The sequence below is a fragment of the Poecilia reticulata genome, chromosome 4 (genome assembly GCF_904066995.2).
Source record: "Poecilia reticulata chromosome 4, P_reticulata-male-v2, whole genome shotgun sequence".
Taxonomy (NCBI): Eukaryota; Metazoa; Chordata; class Actinopteri; order Cyprinodontiformes; family Poeciliidae; genus Poecilia; species Poecilia reticulata.
The window spans coordinates 25521400-25548927 of record NC_088833.1 but is presented as its reverse complement, the minus strand read 5'-3'; the positions used below and the strand labels follow the sequence as shown (position 1 = coordinate 25548927).

The 27528-nt window shown below is 40.2% G+C and overlaps 1 protein-coding gene across 4 annotated transcripts; it reads left to right on the top strand.

Annotated features, from left to right (window-relative positions):
• Positions 1-1294: 1294 nt before the first annotated feature.
• Positions 1295-26665, top strand: kita (KIT proto-oncogene, receptor tyrosine kinase a). Of its 4 annotated transcripts, none has more exons than XM_008407472.3 (21): positions 1295-1640; positions 5034-5288; positions 6554-6838; positions 6944-7083; positions 7362-7533; positions 11655-11841; positions 12374-12489; positions 12743-12857; positions 14830-15008; positions 16735-16835; positions 16962-17088; positions 17655-17759; positions 18058-18168; positions 18672-18813; positions 18913-19076; positions 19181-19311; positions 19666-19788; positions 21907-22018; positions 22113-22212; positions 22470-22575; positions 24315-26665. In XM_008407472.3, the coding sequence occupies exons 1-21, from the start codon at positions 1586-1588 to the stop codon at positions 24495-24497; spliced, it is 3009 nt and encodes a 1002-aa protein (XP_008405694.1). In that variant the 5' UTR covers positions 1295-1585; the 3' UTR covers positions 24498-26665.
• Positions 26666-27528: the final 863 nt, after the last annotated feature.

Here is a 27528-nt window from a genome sequence, read left to right as displayed (position 1 = left end):
GTGTTGCAGTTTTGAAGACGAGGCTTTTTGTAGTACAGATGAAATCACAGCACTCATACAGCCCTTAGTGGAAGTTTAATAAATCACACAATTAGCTTTAAGTAATCCAGATGAGGTTTGAGGTAGCAAAGCTAGTATTTTAGTTAGTAAACTAGGGCAGATTAAAGACTCTGAGAGTGATGACAAATTAAGCGGAATCACCCTTTAGCCATTTTCCGAATCGGAATCTGCAATCGGAAGCCAATTTCAGCTGCAGCTTCCTCCACGTTATAACAAACCAGTTTGTCGACATTTGTATGTATAAGTAGAACTAACTGTAACATGTTTTGTTATGTTGCAAAGAAGATAATAATAAAGTCAGGTGTTACAGAGTTGTTTTCAAATAAAATCACCAAATGCCCCAGTTCTATAAGACCTCGTTTCAGGCAGACATCACAGCCTGTAAACCAACCAATAGTCAAGAGTTGACGCCTTAAGGCACAGTGGCTCCTCAGTGGCAGAAAAGCATACGGTAAAGTAAAAACAGAATAATTTTTTATTTTTTGTAAAGGACACTAAGAGTAAAGAGACGAGCGGGAAAAAAAGATAAAAGAAATTACAGAGACATCAATGAGTAAATGGAAGAACATGAGAAAAATTGAAACAGTAAAATAATAAAATAAATGCAAAAAAATGTGCTTAAATATATATGTGTCAACTAAATTGAGAAAATAAACATGACGGTCAATTAAGGTGAACTTCTCCTTTTTGAAATTAACTGGTCCATTTTAAGTGCTGATTTATTTATTGGGCCACTTATATTTTTTTGCTTTAAAAAAAAAAAAAAAAGAAATTCTGTCAGGTGCGGTCTTCCATATTTTTTACGTCGATGATAACCATTGGCGGTGAAAACTGAAATCATTTGGAAATTTCTGTTTTTCATTTATGTGGAGCGATTTTTACCCTCTGAACTTCACTGTAGATTTGTTTTAATCCATCCACGAAGGAGGGTCTTCACAGCGCGAACAGAGTTTTTAAGGTCATACTACAGCGGATAAGTTGTATTCCACGTCCAGACTTTGAGTGGTCCACTAGTGAAACTTTAAGTTAGGAGGACCTGCAGTGGCTGGTGGGGGTAATTTGGATATATGTCTCTTTTCTTCCTGTCTGTCTTTGTAATTTTTTTCCGCGGGGAAGCAAACAAGTGGCCACAGACACCAACCCCACCCCCCTTCCTCCCTCTCTCTCTCTCTCTCTCTCCCTCTCTCTCTCTCTCTCCCCCCCCCAGTTCCGTGTGAGTAAAATAAATAGGCTCCACCACTGGGCTCCTATAAACATGCTCTTGACTCTCCTCCTCAGGCAGAGCCACCTGGTGGGCCCGCACCGTCCCCTCCTGTCCGCTGCAGGACAACAGCATGCTTTCAGACAGGCTGCTGAGCATCTGTGCCTTTAAAGCTCTGTGAAGCGCGCGCGCCTCTGTCGAAACCCCGCAGACAAACTTCCCCCTGAAGCCCGACGCGATCGGCGAAGTGCGAGCGAGAGCTACACCAGCTTGACCACTGCGGCACTGGCTCACCCTCACAGCTAGACCCATGGAATACTAACTATGGAATACCTCTGGATACTGCTGTTTGTGTTTTTACAGCTAAGCTTCCACCCAGGTAAGGCTCGCGGAGCGTGTGTGCCTTCACGCGCAACTTGTTGCTGTTCACTTACGCGGGGAGGGTGGGTTGAAGTTTAACAGGCTTCTTGTGTGTATTTTGTAGATTTCGCTTATTTTATTTTATTTTATTTTATGTATGATTTTGCAACAGTGTTGTGATGCTTTCTCTTCGTACGGGGAGTCTGTAAGAGAGGACAACCTGAAGCCACACAGAAACCCAATGAGGGAAGCAGATACTCTGACGATTTGAATGCGAGACTTATTTAAATAATTCACGCTTTAATCAAGAAACAAGGCGCCATTGATGAAAACAAACGAACAGAAACAAAAAAGAAGACGAAGAAAAAAAACTGTCGTGGTGAAAACTGGCTCTCCAGTAATATTAATAAGATGCAAATAATCCACCGGCAGCGCATAACAGTCAACATGTAAAAATATTGGTTTGTGATTCCTAGGAAACATGCAAACGACTTCTATCCGCGACCGTTTCACTGGCTTGTTTTTGTCTCTCTATGTGCGTATGTGTGTGCGTGTTGTGTGCGTGTTTTTCCCAGTTCCGAGATGATGTGTTTGACTCAGTGGGACGCTTTAAAACCTGTTCTCACTCTCAGTGGGCTTTGGCTTAAAAACACATTGCAATTGTTATGACTTAGCTTTATCTCCAGTAGCGTGGACATGAAGGTCAAGGTCCACAATAGCCGAATGGGAGCACTTCATTACTTGTTTATATAGTGAGAAAGAGCCACCTGTAGTCTCCGTTGAGCGATTTAGAGTCAGGAAAAGTAGATAAATGCTCTTTATCAGAGGGATATTCACGGGGATATTGAAGTATAAGGCGGTTGGAAATTTCCCCCCTGAGAGATAACAGGTAAATGTATGGAAAAGGTGTCTCGGTGCCTCAGCCGATTCTGAAAGGGGGGAACTGAATCAGCGAGGTGTTTTCCTTTGCGCCCTGTAGCCGTGCTGAGGCGTTTCAGGGCGGCGTCAGGTGGACTTCGTGGCCTTCTTGCCTGATCGGACCATTTCAATCAGATCAATTGGGAGTTTTTTTTTTGTCTTTTGAATGAATGCCACATATCGAGGCAGTGTGCGCTCCGGCTGAACCGTCATGTGATGCAACAGGGGCACGCCGCGAAGTTTCCTAAAGCCCGCTTGCGCATGGTGCACAGATAATAAGCCAGGTTTTATGATGATGATGCTGCTGCTGATGATGATGCCGGAAATAAACACGTGACTGGATTCGTTTAAAAACAACATGCATTCATTTTCTTTCTATTTCTCGTCTCCTTTGCGTGTTACCAAAGCTTTACGCTGAATGTCCCAGTTGTTCTCTGAACTACCTGGAGTCTCTGCTGACGTAAGGTCTCGAGCAGAATTAACTGAAGAAGTTATGTTTTAAAGATTTATAGCTGCTTTATACTGCCGGGGGTCTCCTTCCCCGTCCCGTTAGCCCCCTCTAACCAGATAGTTTTTTGTAATGCACATATATTGTATTCAGTGGCATGCACAGACATTTTGGGGGTCAGGTGTTCAGGTCAGGTGATACTTCTGTTTGTGTTTTTACACAAACAGGGTCAGGTGTTCAGGTGTGCTGGCTGTAGTGTGACATTTATTACAGGCAATCTGGTAATTTAAGCTTTTAAATCTGCAAAATTCTACACTGGACTATATACACTGTTAATAATAATAGTAGTAATAATAATAAAAGATTTCAGAAGGACACTTTTTTGTGAGGGTCTTGCGCTCCAGCTCCATCTAGAGTTTATCTGTGCACATCCCGGATTGTGTTGACGTCATTTTAATAGGAAAAAAATGACAAGATTTAATGAGTAGAGGTTTTTATGCATTTAGTTCTGCTACTTTTAAATACCCATCCCCCGGTTAAACCCCAAGTAAAAATCTTGCATGACTTTCAGCTGAGGTGGGCCACCCAAAGGTTACTAGCAGCCCTGATCTGCCTTTTCAAACCCGAGGGTGCCCTCGATTATCTCTTCACTGATTTGTCAAATCCTGCATTCAAATTGCCAATCATTCCACTCGACAGCGCCTCCCTTTTGTCTCTATCTCTATCTAATCTGAGGACTTCGCCAACTGAGGGCGTATCTCTATCAGCAGCTGCCTGTTCAACACTCCCACTGTGGTTTCTTGTACTGATCATGTAAAGTGGGTTTGCTCTGTAAAAACAAAAAAGCAAAAAAAAAGCATGTTTTCTCAGAAGACAAAGAGCAGTTATTCACTTTGTCCAATTTTTTTATTTTTATTTTTGCAACGTCTGTGAAGATTTAAAGCATTGGGTGACAAAGACACAAAATATGGTGAGAAGTTAAATGTTTCAGATCATTTCCACCAATGTTTTCTTTGGTGTTTTGCTAAATATTTCTGCTCATATAATCTCTAGTGTTTAATTCTAACAATTTAAACAAACTTGTTACAGTCCAAAAACTGTTGGGTCATCTATTATATTAGATTCAAGAGGTTAGAGTTGAAGTTGGGTAGATTTTGAACAAATGTTGGATCAAATATTGTGACCTTTGTTGTTAGGGGGGCAAAGAGTCTAAAAAGACTCCTAACATCGTATTCTGCTGCAGTGATGACGTCTAGTTATAACTGTACATGTTAAAAGGGACCAATTAAAACACAGTTTATTCTTTTCTGATTCAACTTCAATGCTGTCTTTCCAAATTATTGCATTATAAATTACAAAGTGACAAATATTAATGCCAAGAGCTTGTGTCAATGTGATCTATAGATTGGGTTTGTTCCCTTAGCATTAGCCATTGCCAGCTCTTGTCTTACGTGTGTTTCCCTGTTATGAAACAGTCGGCAATCCACTCTTCTCATCGCACTTTTTGAAAGCTTTGAACATTTCTCATTTTAGCAAATGTTTTTGGTTGAAAAACCATGCTAGTACATTAAATGAATCCCATTTAATCAAACTTGTGGTGGAAAATCATCCCAGTTCTGGATCTTTCCGCCATTGATTCAGGGTTAGGGTTAGTAAAATAACCCAGTTTGGGTTTTGTCCTGCATTGTTTACAGTGTGTACCAACTTAAATCTCTGAAACACTGCAAGAGATTGTTGTTTGCTTGTATATTTAATCCTGTGTGACGTTCTAGTGGAAAAAATAGGTATTTGGTTTCAGATTTCATATGAGGCAAGATGGAAGTCCAAAATCTTCTCATTTTTATTTGTACGTTGTGTTTCTCAACACACGTCAGTTAATGACTGTTTGATGTGGACCTTATTAACCTTTTAGACAAGAGATTTGTTGTTAAGCTTTTGTCATGCACGGGACAGGCATGTTGGGTAGCGTAGATGCTAGAACAGGTCAACTCAGTTGTACCGAGATTACCTTCCAGAATCATAACCCTCTTTCCAATCCCATTTCAGGCAACACCAAGCCCACTATCATCCCCAATCAGACCCAACTCGTCGTCCCACTCAACCATCCCCTCGACCTGCGATGTAAGAGTGAAAACAAGACACAGTGGTGGCGAGAAAGCCGACAGAGACCTCTTAAAACATCACTAATCGATGGGATGCGGAGAGTATTTCAGCTCAAAGCTCTGAGTGTCCATAGTGGCCGCTACCTGTGCCGGGATGAGAAGTCCAGTGAGGAAGCCTCCATCTTCGTCTTCGTCAAAGGTATCTGGGTGACCAATAAGTGTGTGTGAATCTGTACTGGGTTTGTGTTTGTGAGACGAGACGATCTTCAATTAGGAGGACATGGAATCAGACTCCAGGCTACAGCAGTCAAAGGTTGTTTTATTTATTTATTTTTTTGGCAGTACTGTCTTTACTGACAGGATGCTGAGGCGCGTGGGTTTGTTTTGCATAAGAAGGTGTGTGTAACTCTGCCCCGGACAGGTGAGGTAGATTCTGGAGCTATTTATTGAGTGCATGACTGAGTTTTACTGTATTTCCTTTCCTGTCATCGCATCCCTCTAGCCCCGCGCCATCACTGCAGGCTCTTATCATGTGCTGATCATTCGCTCAACAGTCCCGCATCTATCTCAGAGGCAACAAACAATAACTACTTTTTAGCTCGGATGTATGGTTAAGTAAAACAATCTTGTTTGTTTGGGATTTTTACCAAAAGTTGAAAGGAATACTGTGAACAGGATGGCTAAGATTAAGGCGCTAGAGTTCAGTTTCGCCTCAGAGGCTGGATATTTTAGTGAACATGGTAAAACCTGAATAATAACAGTTCAAAATCCTTAACTCTGATTCACCTGATTTAATTATTATGTGCAATCGCTGCCTCTGTTGGCTTACATTGTTGAGTTAATGCAGTAAATTATTTTCAAAACCTGAAAATTTTTGATTAAAAAGTCATAATTACTTAGTAATAATAATGTTTTACTCTTGGTTGTAAAGGGATGGTCTTATATATTTCCCCCAGTGCAACAGAATGGGGGAAATATATAAGAAGAAACAGAGTAACTCATGACAAGCATGAAGCATCTGACTTCAACATTCCCCGAAGCTGCTGTTTTCCTGCACACAATAGCAGCAAAGGAAGATTTCATCCAAAATTACTCTGGAGTTCCTTAAACTCAAACTGTTACTGGAACCGCATCATGCAATATTCAAATTTTTTTTATTGTTTAGCCATGAACTTCTTTGAAATCACTTCCTGCTTTTTTGTAAAGCGGCATTTGATCGTGACTTAGATTCTGAAGTTTTCAGAAAGGCTTGGAAACTTGGAAAAAACAACTTTGCGTAACTTCTGACATTCTTTGGCTGTCAGAGCAAAAAGTGCAGAGGCATCGTTTTTATTCTTCACATTTCCAGGGCCTGTCGGTCTGCCAAGACGTCTGCACAACAAAACATATAGCCATAAAGCTTCAGCAACTCAGTGTGAAGTCCCGCTCGCTCACACAACCTGTGCAATTGCGTTTTCTTGGCAGATCCGGAGAATCCCTTCAGAAAATCATTGTTAAACAGCATTCTTATTCGTGAGGGACACAACGCTGACATCCCATGCCTTGCAACTGATCCAAGTATGCTCAACTTAACTTTGGAAACGTGCTCTGGAGAAGCCCTCCCCGCTGGTCTCCATTATTCTACGAGCCTGGAGCAAGGGATCATCATCCAGAATGCAAAACTGACATACGGAGGATGCTATGTGTGCACGGGGAGGCTCGAGGGAAGAGCCGTCAAATCAGAAAAATACTCCCTGACAGTAAAGAAAGGTAAAAATGTGTCTTATGTGTTCAATGCGTGTTACTGAGCTTCTTTATTGTGATTCGTTTCTGTTGGGGTCGAGCTCTGATCTGGAACAACTTGTTTTATTTCAGTCCCTTTAGGTCCTCCTGAAATTCAGATGCAGCATCCCAGGAGAATCATTCTAACTCGAAATGAAAATCTGTTGATCACCTGCAATGCAACCAATGTCAATGGAAAGTTCTCAGTGAATTGGGTGGCACCACCTGGCTCGGTGAGACCCGTCAGCTTTGCCTTTTGCTGTAGAGCGTGCTTTAGACAGTTTGCATGTCCAAAAAATAAATAAAAAAGGGCTTAACTTTTCTGCGCAAGTGGCTGGAGGGTCAAAGGTGTCTCTGCATGTGCAATAGGATTTGTGGAGTTTGTGTCTGTGGTCATATTGCATGCATTTGTGTGTCTTTGCTAGTATTTGCTTGGCAAGGATAGACATGCCTTCGGGGTTAATCTCTAGAGATCTCTGGGCGTTGACAGGGTGCCATCTGGTGTCCACAGCAACCAGCAAAGGTTGATGTCGATGCACGCATCCTGACGAAGGACTACACTCACGCCAGCAGTGTCACGCTGCAAATAGAGTCCGTGCGTCCACAGGATGCTGGGAGTTACAAATGCGTAGCCGGAAACGACAAAGGGAACAGTACGATGTCCGTGTGGCTGGACGTTTATGGTGAGTCTGGAAGATAAATATTTTCCACATCTCCTCCTGGTGATGAAATCAAAATAAGTTCCGGTGAAGTTCTGATTACCAATCTTTGCCTTTCACATGTGACTGTAGTGTGTTAAAACTCCTGAGTTTTCCCAACAAGCTCTTGGTTTCCAATTGTACATGTTTGAAAACTGTTCAGCATTTTGGGAATTGCATATTTGTGTCTACACTCAATGGAAGCATTACAGTCCTTTGCAAAAGTAGATACACTCCTCTGTCTTCTCCACATTTTGTCACAACATAACCACTAAGATCAGTGTATTCAACTGGGATTTTATCTGGTAGATCGACATAAAGCCATGAAATGATTTAGTAGCTAAACTTTGTGAAGTGAAAAGGAAATGATGCATGGTTTTCAATTTTTATCCACGTAGTGGTTGTATGTTTACACCTAAATTAATGTGATGTAATGTAACAAAATAGAGAAAGACTTCAGGGTGTCAATACTAGTGCAAGGTCCAGTGTTATTACCATATCATGCAACGAAATACCAAAGGTTGTTGATTGGGGCTGAAATGATTAATCAAGATAAATCTATTATTCAAATAATCATCAAATAATTTAGTAACTGATTGTTAACTGGAGCATACAGACTCAAAAAATTGCCATTTGTGGAAGAACAATACATTCAGAGCATTAAACCAAAACTGCAATAAACATATACATTTGACTTCAAGATAATAAAAAAAGACTTTGTAAATATCTTCTACCCAGAACTTCTCAAGTTTTAGCTTATTCTGGTTAAAATTCTGTAAAAATAAAAACTACTATTTACCACCTATTGCTAGTCAATTATTAAGTGGTTAATGCAAAAATTAATCAATTAATCTACAAATGATCGAGCTGACTGCATTTTTTTTTGCCAATTAAATATTTACATTATTTAAAAAAGGAATTGATTTTGTTTGTTCTGCATCTTTTAACATATTTCTAATATTGTTCAAAATTAACAAAAACATGCAGCATTTACGTTTATATGAATATCTGCGTTGTGCAGTTTACCCTCTTCCTCCCAACGATCGCTGGAGATGAGCACCAGCACCACTGAGATCCTGCAAAGATAAGAGGGTACAGCCAACGGATTAATGTATTTCATTTTTAAATGAGCTGCCACACTCATAGCCCAGGTAAAAATAAAGTATACTTTAGTATACTAAATTTTAACATACTTTAGTACACTTTTATCGATGTACTTAAACTTTACTATTTTGGAACAACTAATTTTGTGCTTAGTATACTTTAGTATTATTTAAATATTATTAAATTACAACTAATAGTATATTTCAGTATACTATACGTACTTTTTTGAAACAAGTATACTTTTTAAATATCATATTTCATAGCTTTTATATTTCGATATAATTGTTATATTTTGAGTGTAACAATTCTCTCAAAAATATATACTTAATATACTTCAAATATAATTTAAATATACTATTAATATATCAGTAATGTATTTAAATTACACTTAATTTGTATTTTTGATTTCCTGCTATTGATAATAAACTACAATTTTAATTACTCGTGAAAGTCTTTATTCCTACGTACCTATTTTGTACATTACATGCATAACTACACTACCATACTTACATTGTTTTAGGCTACAATTACATGGAAATATTAATTACACAAGATACCAAAGGTAATTCAAATATTTTGTTTTATTACCAACATTTTAAAATTGTCCAATTTTACTCACAACTTTATGAACTTTACATAAATTATCAGTTTACACATCAAAAATGAACACATGAACATGAAAATTTAAGTGTGACAATAAAACATGAAACTAAGGATCAACGACAGAACATTCCCGTTCACTGCACCTTACAGAATCCTACAAAAAAGAACAATAGAGCAATTATACAGAGAAAGCATTTGTATTTTAAAGAGAACAGAAAAATGGCAAATAAAAAAATAATAAAATTTTAAGACGTTGCGGACTCGCCATGTATGTGACATCATAAGAACTGATGATTGGGACCGAATGCCTGGGGTGGAAAAACATTTCTGGGTGTCTTCTTTGCCTGTTTATGTTAGAAGTAGAAAAAAATAGTCAGCAATGTCATAGAATCAGTTGATGTTGGCATTAACTATGAAGCTGATCCTTGCAGGGTGGTGAGGGGGGCTGGTGGTGCCCATCTCCAGCAGCCATCAAATGAGAGGCAGGGTTCACCCTGGACAGGTCACCAGTCCATCACAGGGCCCTGAAAGTCAACAACAAATAAAAAATTTTAAAAAAGATAAATGTTAGATTAACAAGAAGAGAAAAATTCAAATCATGTTTATTAAGCACTTAGTGTTGGTAACACAGCAGTTTTTGTTGTTGAAAATGTAGCTAGCTCCTCATTGAAAAAACAAACTTACATCATGAAGACAATGTGAAGGTTCATCGTTAGAGCTGGTTGGTGATCTGGTGGAGCCAGAGCCTCTTCTGAGACAGAAAAGTTTTTAGGTTTTCTAACACTTGATTTTTCTGGCTTCCTCTTTCATCTTCATTTGCTTAGACTGCAAACATATGTTGAAGATAAAATCATTGATGAACGAGTTAGAACAACAACAACCTCACAATATCAAAGTCTCTTTGTCTTATGGAGCTTAATTAAAACCAGGTTAAGTTTATGAATTAAAGTATAAGTCGCAACAAACAGCCTGCATGCAGTTATAACATGAAGCTGAATGATTCCTATTGTAAAAATCATACAAGTCACAATAAAATTGATAAAATAATTATTTAAGAAACCAAGGTAAGTTATATATCTTTACTGCACTGTTTATAATTAAATGAAGATAATTAATAAGCAAACTTATCACCAGCTAGCAACACTTAGCAGCCTTCGTCCCTCCGGGCTCCTTTTATGACACACATTTCATTTCTATCGGTTGTTGTCCCGTTGTGTTGTCGTATAACTCGGACTAGAACGTCACCAGCTTGAATTTACCAAAATTAGTAACTATTGTAAAGGCCCTCTCTACTTTTAAGGCAATATTATGCGAGTAAAAATGGCGAATTTGAACAGCATCTGTTATCTTCCCTGCTTCAAGTTTTCTCTTCTCTTTGTGGCGTTTTTTAAATAAATGAAAGTGTGCAATACCGCCACCATCTGGTCCGGAGTATGAACTGGAGCTAATGCCGTTGACTATAAGGTTTTACGTCACACATCTGAAAATTGATTGGGTACTTTCTTAAAAATTACATCATGATTATCATGTTTTTTATTGTATGCAATTTTAATAAATTGTAAAAGATTATTAAGGCACTTAAAAATTCATACATATTCATTCATATTTTGTTCATTTAAAGTATACTTTTATTTAATATATTAAAAGTGTATTTTGGTACAATTATGTTTAAGTGTGTTTAAAGTACTAATTTCGAAATTGGTACAAGTGTATTTTCAGTATACTTCAGATATACTTATAGGTAGTACACTTAATAGTTAGTATACTTAAAGTGTACTTTCACAAATTTAAGTATGTTTGAAGTATACTAAAGTATACTTTTTTCACCTGGTAGAGCAGAAATGTCCTGGTTTCAAATTGCTTTTCAAAATAAAGCCTGGTAAAAACCCAAATGTCTTTTTTATTCTGAATATCAGGAACACTTTTCTTTTAAATCAAGCTGAGATGAGTTAACAAATATTAGTATGCAGAGTTTTTTCTTCAAGTTATGGAAGCAGTGTGACTGTTCTCATCTAACTCCTGACAAGACCGCAGCTAAGCTCAGTCTTTAATCAGTCCTCAGGCTAATCAAAAGCTATTTTGCTGCCCATCACTGCATGAAATTGAACTTTTGGATATTGTCTAATTTGCTGGCAAAAAGAAAACCAGTCTTTCCTAAATATCAAAATTTAATTGAAACTGCTCATAACCTGAGAGAGTCTTATTGTACTAGGTTAGGTTGACACAATAATGTCATTTCTAGCGGTCAGGTTTTCGTACGCAAACTGAGTTGACGTGACGGGTCAAACTGTCACGTCGTTGACCCATCACGTCAACCCATCCTCACGCATGTAAAAATCTGGAGCGTTTTTTTTTTTTCCCCACCAGTGTTGTAAACGCCTCCTATTTTCACATTTCAGAACGGGGGTTTATCAGCTCAGCAGAAATCCACAACAGAACCTTCCACGTCCGCGTCGGCGACAGTTTGTCTCTGAACGTTAGCATGGAGGCGTATCCAAAGCCGCGCGCCGCCTCCTGGAGCTTCATGGGCGAGAACCTCAGAAACACCAGCGACCACGTCATCACCACGCACAGCAGGGACTACAGGTGTGTGCACGAGGCAAACTCGCTGAACTGAGTCCACGCAGAGTAGGAGCAAGCGCTGCTGGATGAGCGCTGGAATTTAGCGGCCTTGGCCTAGCTGCAAGGTCAGCTTCCTGAGAGAAACAGCTGGGGCGAAAAGCGTCGCCCCAGGGTTTCTCGTGAAGCATTTGCAGCCAGATTACAAATGTAATTGGTTGGCGTTGTCGGGAAATAAAGCCAGTGAAATGCACATGTTTTTGATTTTTTTTTAAAAGTCAGGTGTTATCCAAAATCTCTGTTAATATGGGAAGAATAAAGACGTTCACTTCGATCCTCAGCTGGATGTGGGTCAGTAAAACAAATGCTATGCAGATGTGTGAAAGGGAACACATTACTCAAATAAAGCACTGATTATCTCTCCATGTGAACTTCTCTCTCAGACAGGACTTGATATCCAGTGATTTTCAGTTTTATTTTCCTATATTTTTTCTTACCTTAAAAAAAAACAAAAAAAAAAAAACATCCTTGATTAAAATGTATTTGTCTCATTGTTCAGCTACATCAGCGAGTTGAGGCTGGTGCGGCTCAAAGCGACAGAAGGTGGCATTTATACCTTCGAAGCCTCCAACGGCGACGCGGCGGTAAAGCAGAACTTCTCCGTGTTTGTTATCAGTAAGTGAAAGGTTTTCTCTCCCCTTGAGCCGCATCATGAAAATGCATTTCTCCAAGCAGCGTTCACGTTCGGCAGCTGACGCGAGGGGAGGTGACCTTTAGGAATTGTAATTTGATGAAGTCCAATCCCTCTGTCTGCGCCTCACCGAGCTCACAGCTGTGCCTGAAGGAGTGCAAACACCCTTTTTTCTCGACAGCCTGTAATTTATTACTTAACGGTCTCTCAGTCTGACGTCGGCTTTTTGTTTACCAGGTAAGCCTGCGATCATAGATCATGGGGGCCCAGTGGATGGACAGGTGCACTGTGTGGCTGAAGGCTACCCTGCCCCCCAGATCAAATGGTACTACTGCGAGAAGCATGCTGTCAGGTGAGGCTTTTAGAGGCTGGGGTGGGGAGAAACAACAAAGTCTTCAGTCAGTTATTGTTATCCACACAAAAACAAGTCTGCTTGTTTCAGCCGTTCTTCTGTTTTCTCATGAGGGTAAATTTGAGAATGTGACAACCTATGTCAATCATTTTATGACCAGGTATTAGTAAAAAAAGAAAATGGAGATGATGAATTTTAAATCTTATGATTTCAATCAATGATGAACGTCTCTGCCTCATATGGTGGCAGAGCCTCTCAAAAGAAAAGCAGTGAGTTATTGTTATGCAAACCAATATTTCATGATGTGCTCTAGGGGTGGGCATTTATCGTGTCAAAACATTTGTCATGATATAAAATTTTGATATATTGTTGTCAATTGTTAAAAAAAACTGACTAAAATGTTTATTTTACTATTTTCTTCACTGTTTTTTCTGAGAGCACCAAAAATATCAGTAAATTCAAAAATATGAGTAGACAAAGTGCCTATGTGCAGCTTAGTGACATAAATCTCCTGAAAAAGCTTATTTCAGATAGGAACGAATCAAGAGTAGAGTTGTTGGTGGCACTATGAATGCTGCGCCATGCAGGTACCTAAAACAATAAGTGATCAATCATTATCATTTTTATAGTTATCACAACAGTACCATGCTCTCAGCCCATGCTCCCATACTCCATATTTTTAATATGCATTTGCTAATTTAACTTGTTTTATTTTTCTGACGTTGGACCTTTTTTTTTTAAATGTGTGTTTTCTCTCCAAGTGATACATTTACCCCACGACCAACAGGCTGCTCAGTTCAGATCTGGTTCTTGTGGTTTGATTTTTATTATCAAACTTGAACAACAACCTATGAAGTTTAACCCAGAGGGTCCTAAAGGTCACATAGAGACGCGCTGAATCGAGTCAGGGAATGATGATGACGGTGGAATGTGGGATTTGCGGTTGCGATTGGTTGACGTGATGAGACGATTCCCCCCCCACCCTCTCCCACGTGACGGGGAGATTGTTAAGAATTCACTCGCTGATTGGAGACGGACGGCCGCGTCTGCTTGGCTACAACTTGTCAAACATACATGAGGGAGGAGCATGTGGTTGCCATGCCAATAACAATCCCGAGCAGCACGGCCAATGAGTCAGGCTCGATAATCCCGCCCAATCACTTTACTAAAAAAAAAAAAGAGAAAAAAGAAATCAAATCCACTTGATGCTCATTACTTGCACCACCATGACAGGTGTTTTAATGTCTAAACAGGAAGAGCGGGTATTGTGAGTGCTGATTTATGCGCCGCTCTCTGTGGAGCACAGCTGGGATCGGTGGAGCCTGGATGCTAGTTTTACACGCTCAACTTTTGCTTTATAAAAACAGAAATGTCAAGTTTTCTTTCCCACACAAGAGGGAAGCAAGAGGTGATTTAAATAAGAAAATAAAGATGCGTTTCAGCCTTTTCTTTAAAACTTTCTCAGTCAAAGACAGTAGATGAAGTGATCAGTTTAAAACAGATTCCCGTTTTTCTTTGCGGTCAAACCTCCTAATTCAAACTTTGACTGATTCCATTTATTTAATAGTGCATGCAGCACTTCTTTGATTTGTATCTTAAAAGGTGCCATTTAAATATAATGTCTTACTTACTTACTTAAAAGAGAAATAATGCAAATAGTAGTTTAAAATGTAAATGGTTCAAAGCATTTGCCTAAAAAATTAATCCAAGTATGCTTTTTGTTAATGATCAGCTTATAGACTAAAAAAATTGTAGATTATTTTAAAATCTGATTTACTTAAAAGATTTTAAAATCAAAATTTTCCATATTTTCCTTTCCGTTTACCAAGCAGAAGCCGACCAAAGGAGGATTTGTCTATTCTGGTCACTGACCAGCTCTTTGTGGGTTTTGTAAAGTGAAGCTGTAGATTTGCTAAAATTTTTTTTAAAAAGTATCCGATGATGAAATACTAACAAACAGATATGCCTCTAGGTGCTCCCTGCAAAAGAACGCCACCCAGGAGGAGCGCAGCGTCATGACCGTCATGTCGGGAAGCACCAGCTTCGGGAAGAGGGTGGAGAGCTGGGTCAACGTCAGAACACAGTTCAGTACTCTGGAGTGCGTCGCCACCGGGGACGGAGAGCAAGCCTACATACTGTTTTCTATCACGGGTAAATTTGCATCCAAGTTCATGCATTCACATGAAAAAGAAACTGTTTTCACCGATGGGGTGATGGGCGGTCTCAGTGCAGATCGATTGGGTTCATTAGATCTTCTACACACTCGTTTTAAGATTGAGGCTTTTGTTTAATCCTGAAAGCATGGATTAAACAAAACCCTAATAAGTATGCTTTTAAATTAAAAATTGTAACCGAATTTGTTGCATTTTTAAAATTAAATTAAATTAAATTATTACGGACAAAGTGAAATGAGCAGAGACATACACAGAAGTTGGAAGTCTCAGTGGTACATTTCTCATACAAGCAGCCAATATGGCTAATTTAGCATTTATGTAAGAAAAAACACCTTATTTATACTTCTGATAATTTATATTTCATTAGATATTTCATACACACACACATGCAGTACATTAAAACCTATTTTAGTAAACAATGTTGCCACAGTGTTTGAAAGCTTATTGCTAATATTATTTACCTCATCTTCTTGACTATAGTTGTGTATTTGCCATATTTACTTTACTGTTTTTTCCTCCAATAATGATTGGCAGCTTATACTTAAGAATTAAAATGTATTCTTTATTAAAACAACAATCCTAATGCAAACCCACCAGACTCTGTTCTACGTTATCTCGATCGTCCCGGTGGGCTCGCCCTCCACAGTAAATCTTAACAAGCGATAATTCCTGAGCCTCAACCTGTTTCCTGAAAACAAAGATTTTTGCCAAAGATTAACCCCGAGCTCCCTGCCAACCCTCGGTTGGTTCCCATCCATTTGGTAAACATTAACAAAGAGATACTACCTCAGAGGCGATTGGCTGCAACAAGGCGCAAAAACAGGAATTAGCTCCAGCCCTTTGTGTACGTTACGTCTCTAAATCCCCTCTCCTGCAACGGCCGCCCCATCTGCTGCGCAATGTCCTAAAAGCGGCGGTGCAGCAGCTGAAAGTACACCAAAGTTCTCCCAGTCTGAGCCTGCAGAAACTGCTTTGTGCAGAAGGGGGATGAAGGGTATGTGGGTGTGCATTATGGGGACAGTGCGTGTTTGTGGCCAGGCAGGACATGCTTTCGGGAGCCAGTCCCAGGATTCGTTGAGCACAGAGTAGCAGCAGGCCAGGCGGAGGCGCGTGAGCGTGTAGGAGCGCAGTGGGAGCCCCGGCGCTGGGCACTCGGTGGTCTGTGGGAGGCTTGTAGGTGTCAGTGAGCTGCAGCGAAGAAAACAGAGCTTTAGAACCCACTGACAGGTTTACAGGGGATTAGTTCCTGCAGACTCGGCATTCTCAGATTTGAAGTGGAGAGAAAGCTCCTTATCGCTAAAGAGCTTATTACACCCCGGCGTGTACAGAGGAGCAAAACAATGAGGCATCACAAGCGGCCAGACACAAAGGGGACAGAACAACGATTGCATGCACTTCTCGCCGGCGCAGCTGCAAAAGTAGCATGGGACACTGGAAACGAGAGGTGTGAAATCACGGGACATTAGAGCAGGACACGAAGAAAACAAAAAACAAAACGTGGATAAATTTGTGTATGCGCACACGAGTAATGGGATTAGTTTGCTGCTATTTGATCAAAGTGTGCTTCATTGTGGCTTAGCCTTCTCTGGCTTACCTTAATGCCCCTTTGCAATGTCATCTGCAGTGCAACCACAACAAACCAGCGAACAAGTCACAGATTGGGCCTTTGGTTATCTAACATTATCTTTTCCGTCTCCCTGCAGAGGAAAGGCATGGTCTGTTCACTCCTCTCCTAATTGGCTTCATATCAGCAGCAGGCATCCTCTGCCTCATTGTTATCCTGCTGCTCTACAAGTACATGCAGGTAAGACGGTGATGCATTTTTCCCTGCGTGAGGCACACCCTGCAATCAGGCGTACGAGGTGTCCGTCACGAATTCATGAGTTCACACGTGCCTCTGTTGTCTTTTCATTTTGTGTGTGTGTGTCAGAAACCCAAATACCAGGTCCAGTGGAAAGTCATTGAGGGAATCCACGGCAACAGCTATGTGTACATTGACCCCACGCAGCTGCCCTACAATCACCAGTGGGAGTTCCCACGGAATAACCTGCGTTTCGGTGAGCACGCCTTTATCGAAGTCCGTTGGCGACTAGTGGGCGTCCTTGAATGACCGCCGCAAGTCATAGCAAGCTGACCCACCCCAGCACTTTTGACCCGTGTTTATGCTGTTGGGCTGTTATGTGTTGGGTAGGTAAGCCTGGAGGGATAAACGGGGTTCGGACGCAGTAACAGTTATAATCATAAAGCCCAGGCCGTACTGTCAGGCGTGACAATAACACCCTCTGGCTACTTTACGCTGATTTACCATTTTTTGTCTTTGTTCCAGTGATGTATGCATTGCATTAAGGCATTAGCCGCGTCTGTGTTTCTTACTGACCAACTCGTTCCACAGCTCAAAGAGAAAGAAACCGCACTCCTCCTATGCAAACACAATATTGTTGACATATTCTGGGTGTTGTTTTCAACAGCTCTCTTCAAACAGGATCCTACACGTCCTGGTGACTGCACACACAGCCCCGGGGCTCAAACTGGAAGCGCTGGTGCTCGGTCTGTTTGGGAAAAGAAAAAGAAAAAAGAGGACAGGGGATAACGATGTTTTGTGTCTGACCTCTGTTTTTTCCAGGGAAGACGTTGGGATCTGGGGCGTTTGGGAAAGTGGTGGAGGCCACAGCGTATGGACTCTCCAACGCTGACTCAGTCATGACGGTGGCGGTGAAAATGCTTAAATGTAAGTTCTGCCCCAGCACACCCAACGAACGAATATAATAAATGTGCACAGTAGCTGTCAGATATGCCTACAGGTGCTCAAAACATGTTAGCTGTTTTTTTTTTGTTTTTTTTTTGAGCTGGCATTTCAAGCTTTGCATTCTGATTCTAAAGCAATACATTTAATATTTACCCTGCAGTGCGACTCTATTTATTCAGCCCACAAAGCAATCAGATAAGAACAACTAATCATATTTCAACGTGAGATGACTTTGCTTCTAACCCTTTTGCAAATTCTTATCTTGTTGCTTTTATTACAGCAAGCGCTCATTCCACAGAGAAAGAGGCACTGATGTCAGAGCTGAAGGTCCTCAGTTACTTGGGAAACCACATAAACATCGTCAACCTGCTGGGAGCCTGCACTGTGGGAGGTGCGGCATCCACGTTGTCTTGTTTTATTTGTTTTAGGCGGTGGATTGAAACTGGAAGGGTCAGATTTATTTAGTTGAGATTTGGCGTGGAGTCGTCTAACGTAGCACAGCTCTGGTGCCTTGCAGAAATATTCAAACTCCCAACATCACGTGTTAGAATCACGAGTCTGAATCTAGAGCTAGAGCCAGCTAGATCAGAAAATTGATTTTAAAAGATGCCTCTAATCCAATGAAGAGAGTTGTCAAAAAATTTCTGACTTTTAGATGTGCATAGATCCCCACAAGACCTTACAGCTGTCAGTACAACGCATTGTTAGCAATGTTAGCCAAATTGCTAATAATAATTTAAAAAAAAAAGAATACTTGCACTTTACAATCAAACATTATGTCACATAAAATCCCAAGTGAAATACACTAAGCTTATGGCTGAAATGTGAAATAGTTTTGCTCATGTCTTGGATTCTGGAAGCTCATTTTGATGAGACCCGATTCTCCATCTTTAGGACCAACGCTGGTCATCACAGAATATTGCTGCTTTGGGGACCTTCTGAACTTCCTGCGGAGAAAGAGAGAATCTTTCAGCACCTGTGAGCTAAAGGAGAACTATTTCTACCGCAACTTCATACAAAAGAGAGCTGCAGATGGGTGAGGCTTTGCTTTAAAAGTGATTTGTGATGGGAGGGGAAAAAGTAAAAAAAAAAAAAAAAAAAAATGAAGATGAGAGTACTAGTATTTTCAATACAGATCGTGCGTGGGAGGGTCTTTGGACAGCAGGACTCAGCTCAGACCAGACTGCTCCTTTCCTCTTCACAGTGACAGCTTGAACGGCTACATGAGCATGAGGCCTTCTGTTGCTGGCAACTCACCGTCGATCTCGTCCTCGGAGCGGAGACAGTCACTACGCAAAGGCAAGCCGGCCAGCCATTCATCAAACTTCAACCGTCCAAAAAAAAAAAGCTTTGAAAACAGAGATGAAACTGTCATCTCTCTTAAACCTCCCCTTTTCCCCCAGATGGCCTGTACCTCGAAGCTGACGCAGACGGCGAGATGTTCGATGAGGACGACTTGTCTCTGGACACCGAGGATCTCCTCAGCTTCTCGTACCAAGTGGCCAAAGGCATGGAGTTCTTAGCCTCCAAAAATGTAAGCTTCTGCTTCTCACAGTTTGCAGATTTTCTATGAACAGCTGCCGAATTAGATTTTTATTTTTTTATTTTTTTTGGATAAAGCCCATCACATCTGATAAGCAGACGCCGTGCGCGTGTCTGTCATGGGAAGAGCTGATTGCATTTCCACAGCTAGTAAATGGATCTAAAACGCATGTTTGAGCATGTTGTTGAAAAATTTATCCCCCTGCCGAGGCGCAGATACTGTGTCCGGAGAGCTTGCATATCGATGTCGGCCTCTGTGTGTTAAACAGTCCGGCACGGAAAAAATATTCAAAGTCTGTTACAAGAAGAAGCTCATTTGTGATTGCTGTGGCGCGTCTTGTTTCAGTGTATTCACAGAGACCTCGCCGCCCGGAACATCCTGCTGACTCAAGGGAGAGTGGCAAAGATCTGTGATTTCGGCCTGGCCAGGGACATCACCACGGACTCGAACTACGTCGTCAAGGGCAACGTAAGTAGAGCTGTCATGAAGTTACGGCGGAAGCTGAAATACAAGAAACAAACAAGCAAAAAGTTGTGTATGCAAGTCAAATTCATAGCAGTATGAATTGGCTATTAGTTGACTAATTAGGAGACTCCAAGGCCTGATCACCATGTGAGACAAATGTTGGGTTTTTTTTTCTTTTCTTTTTTTTTTGTTTTGTTCAGCATCACAGAAAGATTGGATTGTGATTTATGACTAGGAAAATGCACACACAGGGACGTCAGCTACAATACTGACTTACCATTGCTGACTCAGCATTACTGTGCAGTAGATTTCAAGTCGAGACAAGATTTTTAAGAACCTTGAACTTCTTCACACTTTGTTTGCCAACATTTATGTTGGCAGTTTGATCCAAGGGTATGACACTTGAGAAACAAAGATGTGATTCTTCGCTTTTCAGATGCACTTATTGAAGAATTACAAATATAACTATTAACTCTCGAGTGCCTCGGAAAAAGTACTTTTACACCAAATGAATGTTTTCGAGATTTGTTATTGTACTACCACAGTTTTACTACACTTTATTGTGTTAAAACACAAAGTAAGCAGGTAATTGTGAAGTGGAAGTAAAACGGTTTGTGTTATATTTTTTTTAACTAAATTAAATAAAAGTGTGGCATGCATATGTATTTACCCCCCTTCAACTCAGCCACTTTCATAAACATTTTTCACCTAAAGCCTCTGATTTGGCTCTGGCAATTCATCAATCACAAATTTAAGTGATAAATTTCACATTTCTACTCTTCTTGTTAGAAATTATTTTTGAGTCCTGTTTATTCAAAAATTATTTTCTTTGATTTTGACAATGCAATGCAGACCCCTGACTACCTTCCCTGGTGAATGAGGGATTTGACAAAGGGTGTATAAGTCCTTTTACAGGAAATGGCAAAAGGGGTTTTTCATTGCCGTCTTGTAATTTAGTCTCTGTAGAAATTCAGCAGTTCTGTGAAGGACTCGAGAGTTTTACGACATTAGGATTTACCAAGGAACACAGCAGACAGAACGGGGATAAAACAGAGTTGGGTTTTAAAACATTATCATTAAGCAATATGAATCTATCATCTAGAACTGGAGAGAACAAGCACAAATCTACCAAGACCTGGCCATCCAACCAAAACTAACAGGCCAGGCGAGGAGAGAAGCAGCCAAGATCCCCACAGTAGCTCCTTTTATCAGATGAGATTAAAATTTCCCTTTTTGGTTGAGCTAAATGTGCTGAAATCCTCAAAGAAGGTCCTGTTTGAGAGTTCAACAGATTCAGACTGGAGTACACCCTCCAGCGGGAGAGCTACAACAAAAGGATTAAATACTGTGTTAAAATAGAGTAATTAAAGATCAAATCTAAAATTAGTTCAGAATCTGAACTGGTTACATTAAGGTCTATTGATCTATCAAATCTTTTAAATTCCAGATCCAAAGTCAATGAGAATATCTGGCAAGATCTGAAAATGTATGTCTGTTAAAAAATAAAGCAAAAAAAAAAAAAAAAAAAAAAGAAACAACACAAAATAAAATATGCATGAATCTATCCTCTAAAATTGTGATAAAATACATAAAAGTTTGTGGTTATAACTGAAGGAAAATGTTAAGATGTTCAACATTGTGAATAGTTTCGCAAGTAAGCCAGAAAATTGCACTGTTCTATGTGGTTTGGCTTTTCTAAATTGCATCTATGCGACCATTTGTTATTCTGGAGCATGCCTCTTAAGTACAAACTTTTTCTTTTTTAAAGTAAACAGTACAAGATGTTTTAGCCAATGTAGCATTTCCTTAAACCACTAAAAATGAATTATTAGGAACTGTGAGTTCCTATGATGCATGTTTCGGGTTGCTACATATTTCTGCTCCATTCTGTTACAGTATAACCTCTAAAGTAATAATTAAATTAGTAATTTTTTAAAAAAATTTTTCAAAGGTTCTTCTTTTTTTCTTCTTTTTTCTTTATTTTTTTTTACAAACTTCAAAGAGCCATGAACTTCTTTACACTTTGGTTGTTTTGCTTATTAAACTTTCTGTAAAATCTGTATTTGAGACGGAAAAAAAAAAAGATGGACTGCATTTATTCACTGAGGTATTCTGTTTCAGGCCCGCCTGCCGGTGAAGTGGATGTCCCCAGAAAGCATCTTTGAGTGCGTGTACACGTTTGAGAGTGACGTGTGGTCCTACGGCATCTTGCTTTGGGAAATTTTCTCACTGGGTATGTTTCTCCATGCATGTCGCCGCTTTTATCCCGGCTTATCTGGGTGCTGCCAGAACTGCACAAAGTAACCTGAGATTCCTGTTGAACGTAGGAAACAGTCCGTATCCTGGTATGCCTGTGGACGCCAAGTTCTACAAACAGATAAAAGAAGGATACCGGATGGACGCTCCGGAGTTCGCACCCACCGACATGTGAGTTTTCTGTTGAGGTGGAACGTGACAGTCTTCAGAGTGCATCATCAAACGGAGAGATGCTGCGGTTTGATAAAACGATATGCAAGAATGCAACATTGGGGAGTTGAGTCACAGCCCGCTCACATCCTATTGTGTTTGGCGGCGCACAAGAATAACAAATGATTAATGAAAGACCTTTTGATGAAACAGTACTGGACAGAAGACGCTCTGTGTTAGCTGAAGGAACATCGTGTTGTTTGTGTGTTTGGCTGCAGGTATCAGATCATGAGCTCCTGCTGGGATGCGGACCCCTTCAAGAGACCCCCCTTCACGAAGGTGGTTGAGAGCATCGAGCAACAGCTGTCACATGCCGCTAAACATGTAGGTTCACCTGTTTCTGCACTGTTATCTAAAACCGCACAAGGATCAAAATCACATTCCTCAACAATATCAGGAAGACTTCAAAGGATTGAAAGTTGGGAAAAGTTTTGGTTTTATTTGATGAACTGGAGACCAGCGAGGGCTGGACAACAGGGCTGAGAAACGTATCACTATACAAACCTTTCACATCAGTCGATATTAATAATTTTTTTTGTTTTAAATATCTGAAATAGCGCCTAAATGAGATTAACCTAACGCTCAAAATGCGTTTTGTGTGAACGCACCATTGTTATTTAAACATATATACAATATTGTACATGTCATAATTAAATATGTCATGAGAATATGCATTAACTACAAAATCAGGGGTCAATTTAATAATTTAACAAGACGGTTTCTAATGTGTTTCTCAATTGCCCTTTCCTAACTATGCAAATATATTGCACAATACATAAGCAGTATTTTTGTCCTCATGGCACACTGTACAGAGATGGTGGTAATTGGATCAGACCATCAAATTTACAGTTGCATGACAACCAATCTACATGCTGATCCACAACACCTACAGTCAATAAGAAACATCTCCCATTTAGCTTTAACGTATGGTTTTGTGCAGATGTAGAATCATTTTGAGTGTATAAAAACAGAAAAGGTGGACCAGTCGCAGCTCATTTTTTGCGTGATGCAAGGCAGAGCTAGTCACGATGACGGAAACGTCTCTATGACAGTCCAGCAATCTGTCTGCCTCGTGACAGTTTTCTTTTATTCCAGAAGCCTTGACGTTCCCTCAGGGTACGAGCTTCACATCAACAGGCACTTTGCTAAAAAGTCTTCCCTTACGAAATGTAAACACAAGCGAGATTCTTTGGCTCAATTATCACCATTCTAGACGACGGCCTGACTTGCCTTCGCTGTCGACGGCACGTCTTGGTCTGTAAACACCAAACTCTGAGCTAATGAAAAATGTAAGACCAGATGAGAAAAATTCATGTAAATTGTTTACCTTTACTCTCCCTCGTTCAAATATTATGTTACACGTTTGCCTGCTGGTGCAACATTTAGAAGATTTCTCCCACGCTCGCTTACAATGCAGTGTTGTCTTTGGAAAAAAAACTCCTTAAACTTTTGCAACATTTCGTAGTGTTGCAATAACAAATGTCGGTCTGTATTTTACTGGGATTTTAATGGATATGTAAATATTAAGAGGAAAGAAGATTAATAACAGTTCTCAACCTTTTTGACTAATCAAAAAATTAAAAGTACTGTGCAATTATCTTTCATTTTTGGTTAATTCACTGTTAACTTCACTCTTGGACGCCGACAGTTTTGCTCGTTCCTCTTTGCAGAATAGCGCCAGCTTAATCAGGCTGGAAAAAGTTTCAAACTGAATTGCCTTGATATACCAAAGAGGATTATGAAAACAAATGATGGATGCCACTGCTTTCCATAATTTTATCTGTTTGTATTATTTTTCTCCCACTTCACCATCATGTGCTACACTATTAAAAGAACAACAAAAAAAATCACAAAAATCCCAATAAAATTCACTTACGTTTGTTGTGGCAGTGTAACAAAATATGTAATCGTCAAAGTTCAGTTAATACTTCTGCAAATCTCTGGAAATATCTTAGACAGTCAGGCTTTAAAAAAAAAAAGAAGAAAAATACTGAGTTCCCACAAATTAAAGCATCTGAAAATCCATTCCAACAGATTTTTTTTCCCTCTCTCCTCTCTCTCAGATTTATTTGAACTTCAGTTCCAGACTCCCTGTGTTGCCTAGAGCGAGGGAGGAGTCCAGTTCTCAGAGCACAGCAACTCTCAGCTCTTTCTCAGCCAGCAGTAAGAGCGCTCCAACACAGCCCTTACTGGTTCAGCATGAAGTCTTCGTGGAGGGGACAATCCTTCAGGCCCAGTGGGTTTAAGGACCTGCCGGACTTGTTTGGCTGCCTCTAAGTGCCTGTGATGTTACGCCACAAATCATCCAAACCACTACTTTTCGACCTCAGCCCTCCCTCTCCCGAATCCCCCGTTACCAGCGAAGGTTGCTATAAGAGGAGTAAGCGCCGCCTCTCGCAGGAGAGAGCGTCCGTGGATAAACGGGCTTTTATCTTTGCGATCGCTGTTCTTGCCTGCTCAGTGCTGGGAGGACACTTGGACTATTGCTCCCAATCTCCAGAACTCTGAAGGCACCACTGAGGGTGGGCGGCCGTCACACATTACTCATTATGTTATTACACTGTTACATCGGTTGGTTATTTTACACTTTTTCATGTCTCCTTTACATTTCATTAAAGTTGTTTCATCATTTTAGAGGGGTTTTTTTCAAGGGGAGGATGGGGGGGGGGACTAGTCCACATATAGCAAATGTCTTCTTTTTTCTTTTTACGTTTGGTGTTTTTTTTTTGTTATTCTTTGTTTTTTTTTCTGTCATGGAGCATCGTTTGCGTTTTTTTTTTTTCTTTTCTTTTTTTTGACTGTTTCAGTTGTTGGGTTGGAAAAGAAAGCACTTGAGGCACTTAAACTTTTCTTTATTCCATACATCACATGATGAAAATACTACAACTTTTTTTTTTTTATCACTTTCATTGTCAGTATTACGTTCCAACTTTGCAGATCTATGCTGTATGAAGAAGATACTTTTGGGGGCCAATTTGAATTGAGATATAATGGCACGGATACTTCTATATAAGCTATTAGGCGGCATGGTCGACGACGACATATCCTTAAGTGCTTCGAGTTCATTAGGAGGTAGATCCAGGACGGCAGCACCTAAAGGGCAAACGACTTTTGGGACTTTCGTTAGCAAATACCATGATCAGTGCATGACTGCAGCTACGGCATAGATATAGATATGGTATGCGACCCTTTATGCTTCGTTGCGTTGCTGACAGCTGGACTGCGAGAGGTGTCGATCTCTTGTAAAGATGTATATAACTGTTTTCTCCCGCTGTTCATATGTTTACAAGCGAGAGGTAGGTACTGCCATTTCTCACATGTGTTTTCACAGCTTTCCTCCAACTCTCCTTCAATCCGTCAGTTTGGAAATAGTTTTTTTTTTTTTTTTTTTTTTTTTACAAACTCAGATTGGTGTGTCACCCCATGCTAGCAGTGTAGTTCTCCAACTAAGACAAGCAGAACCTGATGCGATATGCCATTAAGTGGATTGCAGCATTCACTGAGGTGACAGGAGCGAGAGAGAAAAGAAGAAAACAATACAGACTCTTTCCTAGCGCTGCGTTCAGAAGGTGACAGTCTGTGCGGAACTTACTGTGTTTGGCCGTCTCATTGTTCTCCGGCCAGTAGCTGGTTTCCTTACCGTCCCTCTCATCTTCTTCTTCTTCTTCTTTTTTTTTTTTCTTTTTTTTTTTTGTCGTCCAGTTGTTTCCTCTATCGGAAGTGGGGGGTTTTCAGCACCTCTCAGCCAGTCGTCTGGAGTGGTCCCAGCATCTCTCCCAGCTGTGGGTGTTGTTCGGAGGAGTGGAAAGTGTCCTGTTTGCGTGTGCTAAGTGTGTCTGTGCGTGCGCGTGAGCGAGCGTGCCCGTCCTCCTTCGTGTGAATGAGCGTGCGCGTGCGTGAGTTTCAAAGAGTTACTGTCAAGAGGTGCCACTACTACAGATTCATCTAGCTTACTAAAGACCCCAGTCTTACTGCTCTCGTCTTTTTGTACATACATATGCGCGTATATTACAAAGTACTTTGGAAGATGTTTATCCTAATGAAGAAGCGGTACATTGATACAGAAATTATTATGCTTTATTTTCATATAGGTGCACAGATATCCCTATATAGATTCAACCAGAGAATCAGCATGTTGCTCTTCTTTCTATGACGTTGTTAACAGAAAGGATTTAATTTTGGCCAATTCCAGTGAACCTGCTCCAAATGTTCAGATTGGATCAGAAAACTTTGAATATGACAAAATTATACAATTGGGAAAGGAGCCTTATTGAAAACCAGAGACTATTTTTCATTCAACTGCTTGCTGCATCTCCCCTGTGTATTTATTTAATGCTTTAAAGTTACTGTGTAAATCTGAAATGTTGCTATTACAAGTGTCAATGTAAATAAAATTGTGTATATTGAACTCTCAGTTCTGCTTTTGGTCATGATTGAATTTGATCCATTTTCCTGATTTTGACATAGCTTCTCAAACTAAAGTAAAAATCGTGGGCGGCAACATTCTGCAAACATCAATTTAACTTTTTTTTTTTAGATTTAAGTCTGTGCTTTGACAGGGCCATTCTGACATTCTAACATGTGGATGCTGTGTTTTAAATCACGTAGCTCTGGCGGTACGTTTCGGGTAATTGTCTGTGGCTGCACCACGTTCTCATGTCTTTCACATCCTCTCACAGGATTACCCTGCATTTCACTGCATCCATGTTTCAGACCAGTTCCCTGACACATGTACCTGCTGAAGAAAAGCATCTCGTTGCACAATACTGCATGGACTGTCTCTGCTCTTATCTCCTCCACATCTTATGACAAAGTGACTTTCCAGGTCGGATTTGTGGAGAGCAGGAAGGAATAACCGCAGTATTGTGTACTTTTTTGAGCTGTACATCACGTTATAATGTTATTTCCTCATCAAAAACATACATGGAGTGTTGCTTTGATTCTTTCATGCATGTTTTAGAAATACCTTAATTTCCTATGGCAACCATGCTAGAAGCAACAAAAAGCAAGTGGTGTAACCAAGCGCTGCCTCTTCGACATCCTCCTGAGCTCCTGCCTTACAGAGAATACATCCTCTGTCTCCCCTCCTTGCAAATGCACACCACACTTTTAAGTTTTATTTGTAGAAATTTTGAAAACCACATATGCATTGCCTTTCACCTCACACCTTGAGTTAGTCTGTCAAACAAAATCACAGCATTTGAGTTAATGGAATATTCATTATAAGTTATTAACATACAAAACGTTGCTTCCTGGTGTGACATCAGGGGAAAATAA